Here is a 15,759-nt window from a genome sequence, read left to right as displayed (position 1 = left end):
GCCCTCACTGAAGAAGCAAAGGAGTTAAGTTGCTGGTCTGGATTGAGTACATACGGAAAAAATCCGACTTAATTTCTATACTACAGGTTTTCAAACTCTGATCCGTATTTTATATCTAAAGCATACAACCTTTTAAAAATATAACCAACATTTTTGTAGAGAAAAGGCATTTTTGATCATGAAGTTGTGGAATTACTATTGTGTCAAATAGAAATGAGTTTATTGAGGCTTTACTTGCAGAGCCATCGTTTCTGTTAATGACTTGCAGTAAGACTCTTCAAATAGTTGGCAGCTGTTATTCTGCTTGGGGCTTGAGAACACTTACTGCGCACTAAATCACACTTGACCTAGCAGTTCTACCTGCATGGTTTTTCAAATCTTTAGTCACTTAGGTAAACACCTGAAGGGCTAGTCGGAGTTATTAGAGGGTTGGCAGATGGATGGTATTGGCTATACCACAGAAAGTGTTGGGGCACACTTGGTCCCATGTGTACGCTGAGGATGCGTAGAGCTGTTACTGTGTGATAACTGATGCCCTGTAAAGTCAAGCCTGTCTGGCTTCCTGGAACTGTCTGTGTGCTTCTCTTAAAAGAAGTGCCTTAAATTGAAGGAGGCAAAAGGCAAAGGTAGCTGGAAGTTGCGAACAACTTTTGGGGGACAGTTCATAATGTAGCTATTGCTGTCTTTCACACCTGATCATGTCAGGTAGAGAGCTGTTATTTTGAGGCATTTACATTGCCCAATTTTAAACTCGAGTCATGACTGATATTTAAAACTGTCTCTCCTTTCCCCTTAATTGCAGTGTAGCAGGTGCTAAAGCCCTTGGGTTTAGACCTGCAGCTGTGGGGACATGGGTCCTATTCTCTTGACTTACAGTTGACATGCTTTCTCAGAAGCGCAGCTCTGGGATTTCTCCTTCCCAATTCTGCTCTGAAGTGCTACTGGGGACCCATTACTGTGCTAAGTGCTGCTCTCTACTGTACGGTGATATTCTCCAAGCTGACAGTGTATGCAGGCTCTTAGCCTAATGGGTGCCATTGCAGTGGCACTTACTATACATGAATATAAATGCTAGAAGTTCTTTTTGTACAGCAGCATTCTTCTGAGTATTGATCATCGTTTGTAGAGTAAAAAAAAAAAATCACTCAGCTTCATTAGAGTGTTGCTGAAAATGAATCTGAGGCAGTAGATGTCACCTGTCATCTTTTTTTTCCAGTCCACAGAACAGAGCAAAAGTTTCTTTTGATGTTACCTCTAAGTATTGTCTAATTTTAACTTACGGTTCTCCCTCTAGCCTTCCATTAATACCACCAACATTGATACGCTGTTAGTAGCAACAGATCAAACTGAGAGAATTGTGGAACCTCCAGAGAACGTCCAGGAAAAAATTGCTTTCATCTTCAATAATCTGTCTCAGTCAAATATGACACAGAAGGCAAGTATGGAAGAACACTAGTAAAATTCCTTTTTTAAATATTCCTGGAAATCCATTCTAAAATGGTGGGGGGGTGATATTTCTAGAAAAATTCCAACTTGCAAAAAAATTAGGGGGGAGTCATGCTGTAAAGAAACAGTAGTTTCCAACACTTTCTGCTTGAACCTCTTTGGAGATAAAATTTTTCAGAGAAAGGAGAGATGGAAGAAAGATATCTGTTCTTAATCTTCCTTTCTCCTACAGGTTTCCTTGTTTCCGTGTAGCCAGATCCTTTGTACTAAAGTATGTGTCTGGAATGCTTTGTTTTCAGGAAAGCACTTCTAGTAGATACCTTGAATAATCCTGGATAGTCCTTTTTTATGTTTTTGTAATTTGAAAGGATTGGAAAATACTAATGCAATTTTCTGAAAAACATTAATGCAAGTTGAAAGAAACAGTCACATCTTAAATGGGCTGGGTGCCATTTGATACTGCAAGGTTTAGCTGATGGACTTTTGTATTTCAAGCTGAAATTCTGGGAAATTTTTTCTGAACTAGTAGAAATCTGGAGCATCGCTGCCACCTGTGCTATCTGTCTTGCAACAGAGGGCTTTAACCTAAGGTGCTGACGTTTATTTTGCAGTTATCCGGTAAAAAGCTGAGAAGTGGGGGAGAAGTGAACTATTATTCCTTGCTGATTTTATGATTAAGTCCTTACTGGTTGACCAGCTCTTTGGATAAAGAGACACTGATATCCAAGCTATTTTTTTAAAAAAAGCAAAGAACCTTAGTGTTAAAAGCAATTGACTGTGTTGGTCAGAGCTGACCCCAGGTGTTTGTGGTCTTCTCATGTCTTCTGTGGTGTGCTTTATTTTCTCTGGTGTGGAGACAGGTTGAAGAACTGAAGGAAACAGTGAAAGAAGAGTTCATGCCTTGGGTGTCACAGTATCTCGTGATGAAGCGAGTCAGTATTGAGCCTAATTTTCACAGCCTATATTCAAACTTCCTCGACACGCTTAAGAATCCAGAGTTTAATAAAATGGTTCTGAATGAAACCTACAGAAATATCAAGGTGAGTAGTGCAAGTTTTCTAATACTTGAGTAGATTTAAACATTTAAAAGTGTGCGGTCCTCGGGCTGCTTGCTTACCGTGTTGGTGATCTTCAAACATGGAATATCATTCAAAAAATCTACTTGCTAGCTTGCAATTGAACTAGCAGGTTTGCTCTAGGAATGCTAGGATTCTTCTGTTTTCAGTAAGGAATGTATCAAAGACTTAATTCAAACTGAATAATGAGAAGGCAAATCTGCATTTGAATTCCTTTATGTCAGTGAACTTCAAATTTGTGTGAAGATTGCAGATTATAACCTAGGGGAAAATTGCTTATGGTCTAGTTCTTTTGTGTGGGGAAAGTATAAAGATAAGAAAACCACGTTCTTTCCTCTTTGGTCAAAGGAGATTAAAAGGGAAGGGGAGAGGTTAGAAAGTGGAGGGGTAACAACCAAAATTTACTAGAAGGCTAAGATAATGGGAAGGGAAGGAGGAGGAAGAAGCAGTAGCCCAGAAGGGACGAGCGGATGAAACAAGTTTGTCAAGCACTATTTTTAAACCTGTTGGTGGGATTTCCTGACCACCATGGGTTACGCTGTAGTGCAAAAGAATCTCCTGGCTCTTTAGAGCATTGCTGACCTCGCTCCGTTCAGCTGATGCTCCTCTGAAGCTGAGGAACACAACTAACAGCAGAATACTTGTGATTCAAGTCTCGAAATGAGAGTTACATGGTTTCTCAAGAAGCGCAAACTGTAGCCTTCAGGTCTGTGGTGAAGCATTAAGAGGAAGCATGGCTTTTGAGTTTCACTTTACTAAGTGAGTAGTCGTAAGTCTCGACAGAGTGAATGGTAAGGTGTGGAAAAATGTAATCTTTTCTGATCCTTGTGAAAGAAAAGAAGTTTGAAATTACAGGGCAGATTTACGAAGTGTTGCCTTGAAGTGAAGGCTGCTCTTGAGTATCTCTGTCACGTGGCTGAAGCTGAGAACTTAATGTTCTAAAACTTTATATCTTAAGTCAGATCAGCTGTTGAATTTGGTTTTGAGTTGGATTATCTTCCAGTTGTTGCTCGAGTTCCTCTTTTTTTTTTTTTTCTTTAGGTGCTACTGACATCAGATAAAGCTGCAGCCAACTTCTCAGACCGTTCCTTGTTAAAGAACCTTGGTCACTGGCTGGGAATGATTACGCTGGCTAAAAATAAGCCCATTTTGCACACGGTGAGCTTCTGTCTTTACAGATTTGTTTGGCATTAGTCGGTATGCTGTTACGCAGTAGCATGGGCTATTTGGGAAATTTTGTCGCTTTACTGGTGCCTCTTTTTGTGTGCTAATTAAAAAGTATGATTCTAGAGTTGGTCGTTTAAGACTTCTAAAAAACTTCTATGTCAGAAAAGTTAAGTTCTTGCCAAAATAAATTAATTAACCCTGTGTAAAAATGTGTATCTGTAAATCTTTGTTCAAAAGTAACTGCTGCCTAGTAGGCTGTAAAATTCAAGGACTGTCTTGACTCAACCTTCCCAATGTGTCCTATAAAGAAATAGCCTGTAAGTGTTTCTCAGTTGTTGACGGTATTTTTCAGGATCTGGATGTGAAATCGCTCCTACTGGAAGCATACGTTAAGGGACAGCAGGAATTGCTTTACGTAGTGCCATTTGTTGCCAAAGTCTTAGAATCCAGTGTCAGGAGCGTGGTAAGTGACTTGTGCTGACAGAGTTATTGCTCAAGTGGCAAAGTAAGAAAGAAATTAGCTTTTTTCACAAAGTGAAAACTGATTGAATTTTATGGAGAGAAAAGAGAGATGTACGGGCTTCAAGTGAAGGAATTATGTTTTGAGGGGAAAATACATGGCCTGTGCATTTTTGCAGTCTAAATAGATGGTGTTACCTGAACTGTACTGTGGTATCCCTGAACAGAACTCTATTGAGACATGGAAGGATGCCATTGAAGAGGTTCTAGGATCTATTTATTCTTTGATTTATTTTTCTTTAATTTCCCCTGCCCCGCTTTGACCCTGATCAGCTGTTGTCAGTTCTGCTTGACATACAACTGATCCCTCAGAAGGACCAAGTCATTGTGTTTCCAGTTTAATATTTAACTCGTATCCTAATCTAGTTCCAGTCAAACAGAATACTAAATTCAACCCTCACTGCAGCTGTACAAACTTTTCCATAGCTGTATGTAGACATAGCTGTTCATCTTTCAAAAACTTCCCCTTGTAAGTTATCCAAATGATTCAAGAAGTCTAATACTGCTCTCCTCTTTCTCTTGTAGGTCTTCAGGCCTCCAAACCCGTGGACAATGGCCATTATGAATGTTTTAGCTGAGCTACATCAAGAACATGATCTAAAAGTAAACTTCTGTTTTTTCTTTTCTATACCTAGTGTGAGGTTTTCTTGACTTACCAGTCAAGAAGGGTGTTGTGAAGGACCAAATTGCCCTTCTTGCTGCTTTGGTGTGGGGAGAATTGGGCATTGCTTAATTTGCTAGAACTTGGATGAAACTCTTCTCCTGTGAGGTCCGGACGCAAGATATTTGTCTTAATTCTCAGTCACTATTAAAGTCTCTAAAAGGCATGGGGTTAGAATGGGAAGCTTGGGAGTCGAGTGCCCAGTAAAAGTTTCGGGTATTTTCTTTGTGACATAACCTAAACTAGAATTGTTGTGCTTGTGCAGTTGAATCTGAAGTTTGAGATTGAGGTGCTTTGCAAGAATCTTGCACTAGACATCAATGAGCTGAAGCCTGGAAGCCTACTGAAAGATAAGGATCGTCTGAAAAATCTGGATGAGCAGCTCTCTGCTCCAAAGAAGGATGTGAAGCAGCCAGAAGAACTACCGCCCATCACAACAACTAGTAAGTACATTTCAAATAGAACTCAGAACCAACAATACAAGTCTTAGTAAGACAGGTTATGCTATTGCAGAGAAAAATGGGAAGCTACATAGCCTACTGTGGCATTGCTAAATGCTTGGGAGCACAGAGTTTGGAGATGGGAAGGGAATGGAAGCCATCCTGAGGACTAACTGTACGTATGCTGTGTGTAGCTACTACTTAGAAGGGAGTGAGGCAGGATAGTCTTGTTTACATCAGGGGTTAAACTGTGTCGTAAAACAGCTCTGTTAAAATGTGCTGAAGCCAGTTTGGTACTAATCATTGGGAAAATGGAGAATAAAAATTGCTTGATAAATTTAGGAGGCTTCGCGATCAAGCTTTTGTTTCTTGGTCACATGCTGTTTTAAGTGAGAATTATATACTTTCATTATAAGTACTTGCTTTTCAGTAATGGTTCAATACAAACATTCTTGTATTCTACAGCTGCTTCTACAACTCCAGCCACCAGCACCACTTGTACAGCCACGGTTCCGCCCCAGCCCCAGTACAGTTATCACGACATCAACGTCTATTCTTTAGGAGGGTTGGCTCCTCATATTACCTTAAACCCAACGGTAAGTTTTAGAGCTGATTTGGTTTGCTAAAAGAATTCTTGCCACCAGTGTCGGCAAGAGCCAACCAGGTGGTGGGAGCAGCATTTTGTAAGTTGAAGTTATTGGAGAGTAATGGGGAGGGTGAGCGCTAATGAGTAATCAAATGGAGAAGTTTAGGGGTGGCTAGTAGTTACAGTAACAAAATTTCTCATGGTCAAGTGATCTTTTACTGTGACATTTACATTAGTATCCAATTTATTTCTGGCAATAAGTGTCAGTTGGGGTAGTTGCTATCAGGACTTAAGCTTAAGAGGAACTTCTGTGCTCCTTAAGAGTGACTTAAGGAGCTGACTCTTGAGTTAGCCTTCGCATTGTGCTCGACTTTGGAAGAAAATTGGTCATATGTCCCAGTTTCAGAATTATCAAATATCGTAATGGCTGCATGTGGAACACAGGAGCGCTGCACTGTAGACAAGCCGTGACAGTAAACTTAAAATTTGTTCAGAAAATGTGAATGTGTAGGGTAGATGGGATTCTAGTTTTCTTTATTCTCACTTAACTTTCCAAATCCTCCTGCAGATTCCGCTGTTTCAAGCCCACCCGCAGTTGAAGCAGTGTGTGCGGCAGGCGATCGAGCGAGCAGTGCAAGAGCTTGTCCATCCAGTGGTCGATCGGTCCATTAAGATTGCCATGACTACTTGTGAGCAGATAGTCAGGAAGGACTTTGCGTTGGATTCTGAGGAGTCACGAATGCGTGTGGCTGCGCACCATATGATGCGGAACCTGACTGCTGGGATGGCCATGATTACCTGCAGGGAACCTTTGCTGATGAGCATAGCTACCAACTTGAAAAATAGTTTTGCTACTGCACTGAGGGTAAGAGTCACGTCATCTAAAGCTTATTTCCACCTTACAGGACTATAGACATCCAGCATTAGCAAATAGGTTCTCCACACTGTAGACTTGTTGATGAATTCCATGGCTTCACTAGTGTGAACATGAATTTAGGGGACAAGTGTCTCATGACTCTTGTGGAATTACAGCAAAAAAACTGTGCTGAAATCTCAGGTCATCACAGAGAGTCTTAAGCCTGTGAGGTGGATGTTACTATATTGCACACAAACTTCCTGACTGCCTTTTTATTTTGCCCCAGTGTTCTCTCCAGTTTGATTGCATCACAGAAGCTTTGAAGTGCTTATCTTTCAGTGGGTTTTGGGGTTGAAAAGCTAGTGGGGAGGCCTGTATTGATTCTAGGACTTCCTGGTGATGTCTTCAATTGTCTCAGCAGGCATGTATGTTCGGTCAGATTTTATTTACTTGTGCTGTTAGATATGTAGCTAAGACTTTTCTGCACAGCTTGTTAATTCATTGGGTCTTCCAGAGGATATTTTCAGATCTTTATTAACGAAATTTGAGCTGCAGTGCTAGTTTCTCCTTCTTGGCTAAATGGAACACAGTTTGTGAACTGCTGGCCAGAAAAGCAGCTGCTACCCAGAAAACTTGCTGTACTTGCCATCAGCGTCAGCAACAGACACAAGAGCATAAGGACCTTGGAAAGATCAAGACATTGCTATCCTTTCGGGGATTAAAAAAATTTAAAAGGACTGCCTTCCTCTTGCTTAAGGGCATGTTACTATTTCCCATCTGTCAAGGAGTGACAGTGCAAAGGCCCTTTTGCAATGGGATTGCTCTCTTGCACGGTAACTGGCTGAAGGGGGCAGGATTTAATGGTTTGAAGGGAGCACAAAATGCTAGGAAGAATTGCATCGGCAGGTATAGGATTGATAGTCCATGGTGTAACTCCCAGGACTCAAACACTGTTGACCCTTGATACACAGAACTTCAAGTAACCCGATGGTTGAGATGAAGAGCATATAAATAAATCTTACTCATCCATCTGTCTGCTTACAAGAACGCAAGCAGACAGTTTTGGTATTGCTTTGCTAGTGTGTGAGCTGAGCCAGTGACTGCTGCTAGCAGCTGTGCTAACAGGGTTTGGGTGTCAAGCTAGTAGTGGTAAGATAAAGCACCCTTGTCCTCTGGGTAGGAGGGGCACAAATATTTCTCAGGTGTGCAGTCTTGCCATGGTTCATCAGATGGGACTGCAGTTCAGATAGGGAGGTAGTTGGAGAAATGTTTGGTTATCTTTTGGGTGGTACAAGAAGGCAGAGATGTGACGCGAGTTGTGGAGGCAGGGTGAACACAGAGCGGTGTTAGAGCTGTGTACATCTACCAGCTATGATGTGCCACTCTAGAACACGCGTAAGCAAAAGGAATTCAAGTTTTATGGAAGACTTAGTGCTGTGTATTGTGGTGTTTGCAAAATGATACACTTTCGTACCGTTTATGACATAGTGGTCAAGGGCTTTTTTTAATCCCTGAAGATGTATGGCATTGATAAAGGGCCGGTTGTAATCCAAAGAAGTTTTCTTACAGGGTAATTATAAAAAACATTGTGCTGCAGAAAAAGTGCTGTACAAGGCATCTAAAAATTCACATCTGGCTTATTGTATGAAGTGGGTTAACAAGTAAGAATTCTTTTATTTGAAATAAGCAGTGTAGTTTTCAGGAATTAATGAGAGAGGGGTAGATCTTAATGAACAAGGAAATCCAAGTAGATTGGACTGTTTGCATTTGTATGTATATTCCATTTCCAGTGGGAGTTGCTGCTTTGCACCCTGGAAAATAAGTCCATCTGTTGAGGGTTCTCTTAAAGCAGACTCCAAGAAGATAAGAAAATCTGTATTGGAAAGGGAACCCACTGAAAAAGGCTATTGTCTTGCATTTAGTCGTGCACCTTTCTGTCTTCTGATTACAACCTGGGAAGGAGAAAAACTTCTAGGCTGTGATGCGAGGCTTGCTTTTCCTGCATTAGCATCTCCGTATGCGCATCAGTCTAAAGCGGAGCTTTATTTCTATGCCCTGGAGATAGGTTGGTGGAGAAGATGGAGAACCTCCTGCTGTTTTGTTCCTTGTTAAGTCTTTACTGTTGTCTTGCCTACATGTTTTATTCAAAGCTATGCAAAATTAAATTTATTATTGTATATTCCATGCAAAGAGAGTGCATTCCTAAGAGCATTCCTTTTGATTGCTGCTGTTCTGTATAGGCAGTGGTGCAGATTTTAAGGCTAGTAACATACAGGAAGCATTTACAGCCTTTACTGATGATTATGGTTTTCAATAGGCAGCCTCCCCACAACAGAGGGACATGATGGAGCAAGCAGCTGCCCAGTTAGCGCAGGATAACTGTGAGTTGGCGTGCTGCTTTATCCAGAAAACAGCGGTGGAAAAGGCAGGCCCCGAGATGGACAAGCGGCTTGCAACTGTAAGTATGGGACTGCTGTCTTTTAAAAGGATTGCATGCGCTCATATACATGCAGACTCAGCATCTGAAATTCAATGTGTTGTTTGGGGTTTTTTTTTTCCCCCAGGAATTTGAGCTCAGAAAACATGCTAGACAAGAGGGTCGTCGGTACTGCGATCCTGTTGTGTTAACTTACCAGGCTGAGCGGATGCCAGAACAGATCAGGCTAAAGGTGAGGATATGAACCAAGCTGTGTTGTGATGCTGCTCTTCTCCACCTTGTGATCGTGAAAAGCAGATGCCTCAGCTTCAGCTGAGCAATCCTGTGTATTGTTAGTTTTGTCTTAACAGTGCAACTGCTATTAGCTTGATTAGTGATGGAAGCATGTGAATATGCTGTTCTAAACGAGTATTCGTATAATTTTCCTCAATTCCTTGAGGACATTAAAAGCCCTGTCTCTTATTCCGTGCTATTCTTTCACTGAAAGATGATTAGTCTGTTTTGTTGTCTTGTCTCCATTATATTTTATTCCCTTACAGGACACACTGTTGTCCCCTTTATATTTTCTTCCCTTAAGGGTCATACTGTATGCTCATTTCTCTTGTGTATCAGACACATATGAAGCCAGTATTCAGTTATTCCTGTTTCTGGGAATGTGAGTTACAGTTGTAGAGCAAAGTCTTAGGAGGTGTGGCAGGAGAGATAGGACAGACCCCAGTGCAGTGCAGCTGAAGCTACTTCTTGATGTCTGGGCCGCTCTGTTCAAGAATGTGACTGAGCAGCTACCTGTCACACAAACTGCCCTCATTTCTTATTGCCACAGTGCCTAACAATGAGGTTAACGCCTGTTCTTGTCGTTGCAAAGGTTGGAGGTGTGGACCCAAAACAGCTGGCTGTTTATGAAGAGTTTGCACGCAATGTCCCTGGCTTTTTGCCTACCAATGACTTAACTCAGCCTACAGGATTCTTGGCTCAGCCTATGAAGGTAGGGATTTCTGAATTAATCGGCTTGAGAGTACTATGGCCCTCTTGGTGAATGTTGTAGAACTTGTGCCCTTTGCTAGAAGACTAGTAAGAATCGGGCAGTTGTATTGCTTGGGAATAGTGGCTGAAAGATGCATTAGTTTTAATGTCATACTAATGGCAACATAAAACTTACATTCAGTCTTCGGGGTTTGTAAGCCAAACTGGGACAAGAGCTGCAAGTTAGAATCGCTACATGTAGTTTTAGTGGGAGTGAAACACTTTATTCAAATCTCAGGTTACTTTTGTGGGAAGATCATGGATGGCAAGCATGGATTTTGAGATAATGAACCGGTTTTTGTATACATGCTTGCTCTGAAGGACTGCTAGAACTGTTTGCTAGTTATTTCCACAGCTTATTTTGCTCATATTTGTGTATTTAAATGCGAGCATAAGTAACCACAATACAGTGAAGGTCTAAATTCTGGATGCTATAATTTCTGAAGCAGAAGGGTATTTGAATGTCACAAATACAATCCTTGCAAAAAATCACTCATTCCACTTTCTCTTAAGCAGCAAGCTTGGGCTACAGATGACGTAGCACAAATCTACGACAAATGTATGACAGAACTGGAGCAGCACCTGCAGTCCATTCCACATACCCTGGCCATGAATCCTCAAGCTCAAGCATTGCGCAGCCTCTTGGAGGCTGTGGTAGTGGCTCGTAACTCCCGTGATGCTATTGCTGCGCTTGGACTACTGCAGAAGGTGAGTGTTAACAACTCTTCTCCTGGAACAGCTTCCCAAGAGTTCATTACTCACCTGGCTTGTGGATTGTCTTGCTGGTGACTGTATCTTCATGCATCCTGTGGAACTTGCTTGGTGAACAATACTGAACAATTGCTGTCTTTGGAAATTCAGTAAACACAATTGGAAGAGAGCCAGGGTGTTCACTTGGTGTCTTGCACGCACGGTGGCCAGGTTGTGGTGGGAAGAAGTAGGTACAGAATCCTGGGACTTACAGGAGTTTCGTTCAGATGTGGCGAGTAGAGAGCTGTTGTGCTCCAGAACAGTCTTTGATTTCAGGATGATTTGGAGGCTAAGATGATGATTGAACTTCCCTCGTGGGTGTAGTAGTGGATTTATAGTGGCACACTTGAGGATTGTATTTCTCAGTAACTGATAAATGAGTATTCTGGGCTGGTGGGATGACTGTGGCCAACAGCCAAGCATCCATCCAGCTGCTTGCTCATTCTGCTGTCCTGCAGGACAGGGAGAAAATAGAGGGGAAGGCAAGATGACTTGTTCATTCAGATTATGACAGCTTAGTAGAGAAAGCAAAAGCCTTGTGTGCAAACAAACAAAAAAATAGTTATTTCCCATCAGCAGGCAAATGTCTGGTGACTTCTTGGAAAGCAGGGCTTCAGTATGTAACACTTGCTTGGGAAGGCAAACATCATAACCATGAATGCCCCCCTTCATCCTCCTTCCCCTCAGCTTTTATTGCTGAGCGTGATGTCATGTGGCATGGAATATCCCTTTATTCGGTTTGGATCAGCTGTCCTGGCTGTGTTGCTTCCCAACCTTATGCCCATCCCCAGCCTACCCACTGGTGGGGGAGGCAGGGTGGGAAAGGGAAAGCCTTGGTGCTGTGGAAGCGCCGTTCAGCAATTGGCAAAACGCTGGTGTGCTGCCAACATTGTTTTAGCCACAAATCCAAAGCGCAGCACCATGTGGGCTTGCTGTGAAGAAAACTAACTCCATCCCAGCCGGAACCAGCAGGCTGTACCAGGTGGGGGGGTGTTGCAGTGAGCTCTGAGAGCCAAGCTGGCATCAGTGCCTGTGTAGTAGCGCAGCGCATGGTGAGAGACGTGGAGAATGATCCATTTGAGTATAGCAGAAGGACACTGAGCTGTCTGCATGAGGATCCAAGAACAGTGGCAAAACAAAAGTAATTGGAAGCTGGAAACCACTTCAAGGGAGGCTCTTTGTTCTTGGCTGATAGTGCTCGTACCTGTTAAAGGATCTAGCCCTGACTAGGGCTTGGACAGGTAAATTGTAAGAGTCATCTTCCCTTTGCTGTAGACTAGGACAGATGCATCTCTGAGTGCTGCAACTCTTTGTCTAAAGAACTTGATAGCTGACCTCTGGCAGGTTCTGTAAATATTTTTTTTTTTCATGTAGTTTTTCATGAGCCTTACGCAGAATTGCTTGTGAGGAGGCATTGCTTTACAGAAGCTGCAGCACGAACTCATACGGTCTTTCATACTACTTGGTGCATTTATAAAGCCACTGTAGGCTTGTTTGTGGTAGTTCAGCAGTGTACAGGGGATGTTTAGGTGCTGTTGTAGCTGGTAAAATCTCACGTAGCCCTATCAAGGGGTCAGCACAATAACTAAATTGGTTTTGGCGTGTCTGCCAAGTCTTCTGGTGATAACTCTTGCTGATCTAATTTGCAGAAGATTTGGAAGAGGACTTGTTTTTTCCTCTGCTAACAGGTTGCATCTGTTCTAGGCTGTAGAGGGCTTACTGGATGCCACCAGTGGGGCAGATGCTGACCTCCTGCTTCGCTATCGTGAGTGTCATCTGCTTGTGCTGAAGGCTCTGCAGGACGGCCGTGCTTATGGATCTCCGTGGTGTAATAAACAAATTACTAGGTCAGTTATGAGACAATAAAGCATTGCTGTAGCTTTCATCATCTTTTGGGAGGTACTGTGTTATTCTGAATCACTTGCGTGTTATTCTGCATTGCTGCAATTTGCACAGGCAAAAAAAAACCTAGCTTTTTTGCTCAAAATTAACTAGATCATCTGATAATGCTGTTTCATCCTTGAACATTATAGGAGTCTTTAATGGAATTCAGCATTAGAGATGCTCTGGGTTTGTTGGGTTTTTTTCCTCATTTGACAGAGAATGTCTGTACGTGCTGTCACAAACTAGGTGACGTGGCATATGCCTGCAGCAGAAGCAGTAGTGCTTCGGCTAGACAGATGTGCTACCTTGTCCTCAGAGGAGAGGCTGCTTATGCTGAGGAAACCGAAGCTCTTGAAGGGCTGTTGTGACCAGTGGTGCAGGGCAACAAATGCTTGAGGCTGATGACTGTTCCTGAACTCAAAAGCATTAGAGAATGCTCTAGAAGAGGCTTCTTCTGGAGCCCAGTCATGAATCATAGCTAATGTCACGGTTTCTGAAGTGTTAGATATGTGTTGCTTTGCTTAAACTGTGTTGTTTAAGTACACTTGGTAAAGGAAGTCCAATTCTTCAGGTGCCTGATTGAATGCAGAGATGAGTACAAGTACAACGTGGAAGCTGTGGAGCTGCTAATCCGCAATCACCTTGTTAACATGCAGCAGTACGACCTTCACTTGGCGCAGGTAAAGGCAACCTGCTCTTTTGGAGAAGAGTTATGGCCATTCCACTCTAAGATTTGTGGTTTAACTTTAATTGCCTTTTTCATGTTGACAGTCGATGGAGAATGGCTTGAACTACATGGCTGTGGCGTTTGCCATGCAGTTGGTAAAGATCCTGTTGGTGGATGAGAGAAGCGTCGCCCACGTAACAGAGGCAGATCTGTTTCACACAATTGAAACACTCATGAGGATTAATGCTCATTCCAGAGGAAACGCCCCAGAAGGGTGAGATTTGAAATGCTGTGCAATATGTTATTTCTCTCAGGCTCGTTGATGATTTGAAATGTTATATAGGCAACATCTCATATAATTCAATCACACAGCTTTAAACTTTCTCTAGGGCTGCAGTCCTATGTTTAAACTGTCACTTTAATGTAATGGACTTGATTTTATGTCAAAATAGAGGCAGCTGCAGCATGATGTCAAACTGAATGCTTGATGAGCAGGAAAATCTTTCTGTGCGCTGTGCTCCAAAATGCTGTGGTACTGCAAGAAACTCACTTGAATTCCTGCTTTGTCTCCAATATAGGCGGTATTTTTACCTGGTATAAATTTTAAAAATCTAGGGGTTAATATGGTTATTTGTTAATCACAAGCAATTGATCAAATTGGACAATCCTTTCTGTTTCTTGAGACAACTTTCTGTTTAGAATCTATGAAGCAATCATTCACCAATCTCGAACAGCTTGTGTATCCACCAGCAGATAATTGGGCGGCAAATGTTGCCATAGCATCTGGAAATACCTGTGGGACTTGCAGGCCTCCTATTACAAAGGTGAAAGCGATTGCTGCTGGGTTTGAGAAAGATGTGGATTGGAGCTTGGAGAACTCCAGTTTGCTGTGAGAGCAGCCAGCAGCTGACTGGTGGTGGTGGTGGCTGCCACCACCAACACAACTGCTCGCGGGAGGTCCCAAAACAAAGGTCCCGCAGTTGGTGTGGGTCTTCGTTGTATGAACTGACTTTAACTGCAGGCAAATTTAGTGCCCCAGTCAGGCTGTTTAGCGCTGGCATCTCACTAGCTCGGAGCACTTTAGGGCTTCTGAAGTCGGCGAAAGTGAAGCCGTTTCTAGTACGTGTGGTGCTTTGTTGCAGCACACTGCTGTATGAATAGGAGTGGAACATCAAAGCTTGTATGACTTCAGTGTTCCTTCTTTCATCATAAATGTATCTGCTTCCACGACTTACTCCAGTGAGGACTGGAAGATACGAAGATTTAGTATAAGAAATAATTTGCTTTATTTCAGCTATATTTGACTGACCTTCCAGTTCCCGCACGTTTCTGGGGGAGGAGGAGAAACTCTAACCCGGCTCTTGCTCTGGTCTGTTGCATTAGATTACCCCAGCTGATGGAAGTGGTCCGATCAAACTATGAAGCAATGATTGACCGTGCTCACGGAGGTCCCAATTTCATGATGCATTCAGGAATTTCCCAAGCCTCTGAGTACGATGATCCGCCGGGTCTGAGGGAGAAGGCAGAATACCTGCTGAGGGAGTGGGTGAACCTCTACCATTCAGCTGCAGCGGGCCGTGACAGTACCAAAGCATTCTCGGCGTTTGTTGGACAGGTAGAGCTTTTGGAAAGAAAGGTGCTTTTTATTCAACATAAGTAGGGTGTGATGCCCTCCATTTTAAAGCAGTGTTATAACCCATGTTAGGCATCCTTTTGAGACTTACAGGTGTATGGCAGTTGGCTATCAAAATTTTGACTATTTTGATGGTAAAGCCTTTGTAGAAACCACTACTCTTCACCAAATCACGTTCTCCAGATACTGTAGCAACAAGCCGTCACTTCAGACCATGAGTTTTGGGCTAAGTCTGGTGGGAAAAGAACTTTGGCTGAGGTAGCTGTTGGAAATAGTTCCGATATGCCCTGTGTAATGAAGCTTGACTAGTGTTGCTCCTTATGGGTGACAGTAAAAGCTCTGACAGCCTAAAAAAGGAAATTGCTAATAGAGATGCAGGGGAATTGTTTCAGACCACGTGAACAAGGGAATCCTTTTTCTAACCGGAATCATTAGAATGAGGAAAAACTTGAAACTTCATTAGCTAAACTGGTGCCTAAATTTAAACAGCCTCCCAACGTTTCACTCCTGTGCACCTTATCAGGTGTGATGGACAGCACACATCTGCCCTCCAGGTGTGGCTGAGAAGGGAGATGCCCTCAGTAGCCCAACCTTTGTGGTCACAAACTCCCTAT

General features: G+C 42.6%; 1 protein-coding gene and 1 non-coding gene across 8 annotated transcripts in view; both read left to right on the top strand.

Annotated features, from left to right (window-relative positions):
* Positions 1-15,759, top strand: part of CNOT1 (CCR4-NOT transcription complex subunit 1) — a 59,918-nt gene that overhangs the window by 35,935 nt on the left and 8,224 nt on the right. For 4 of the 7 annotated variants that reach the window (XM_063334121.1, XM_063334116.1, XM_063334118.1 and 1 more), the window contains exons 24-39: positions 1,295-1,435; positions 2,307-2,486; positions 3,564-3,680; positions 4,042-4,152; positions 4,734-4,811; positions 5,135-5,312; positions 5,775-5,905; positions 6,464-6,760; positions 9,069-9,209; positions 9,316-9,420; positions 10,054-10,173; positions 10,725-10,919; positions 12,666-12,808; positions 13,417-13,525; positions 13,617-13,786; positions 14,896-15,127. In XM_063334121.1, coding sequence (XP_063190191.1) covers positions 1,295-1,435; positions 2,307-2,486; positions 3,564-3,680; positions 4,042-4,152; positions 4,734-4,811; positions 5,135-5,312; positions 5,775-5,905; positions 6,464-6,760; positions 9,069-9,209; positions 9,316-9,420; positions 10,054-10,173; positions 10,725-10,919; positions 12,666-12,808; positions 13,417-13,525; positions 13,617-13,786; positions 14,896-15,127 — 2,448 coding nt within the window. The remainder of the gene's footprint in view (positions 1-1,294; positions 1,436-2,306; positions 2,487-3,563; positions 3,681-4,041; positions 4,153-4,733; positions 4,812-5,134; positions 5,313-5,774; positions 5,906-6,463; positions 6,761-9,068; positions 9,210-9,315; positions 9,421-10,053; positions 10,174-10,724; positions 10,920-12,665; positions 12,809-13,416; positions 13,526-13,616; positions 13,787-14,895; positions 15,128-15,759) is intronic. The other 3 variants (XM_063334117.1, XM_063334120.1, XM_063334115.1) reach the window with 1 other exon arrangement.
* Positions 3,010-3,148, top strand: LOC134515724 (small nucleolar RNA SNORA46). The gene has a single exon (XR_010071091.1). It is a non-coding gene; the product is annotated as a small nucleolar RNA SNORA46 (small nucleolar RNA).

The sequence above is a fragment of the Chroicocephalus ridibundus genome, chromosome 4 (genome assembly GCF_963924245.1).
Source record: "Chroicocephalus ridibundus chromosome 4, bChrRid1.1, whole genome shotgun sequence".
NCBI classification, from domain to species: domain Eukaryota; kingdom Metazoa; phylum Chordata; class Aves; order Charadriiformes; family Laridae; genus Chroicocephalus; species Chroicocephalus ridibundus.
Note: the sequence above shows the minus strand (reverse complement) of the source record. Positions and strands in the feature narration are given on the sequence as shown.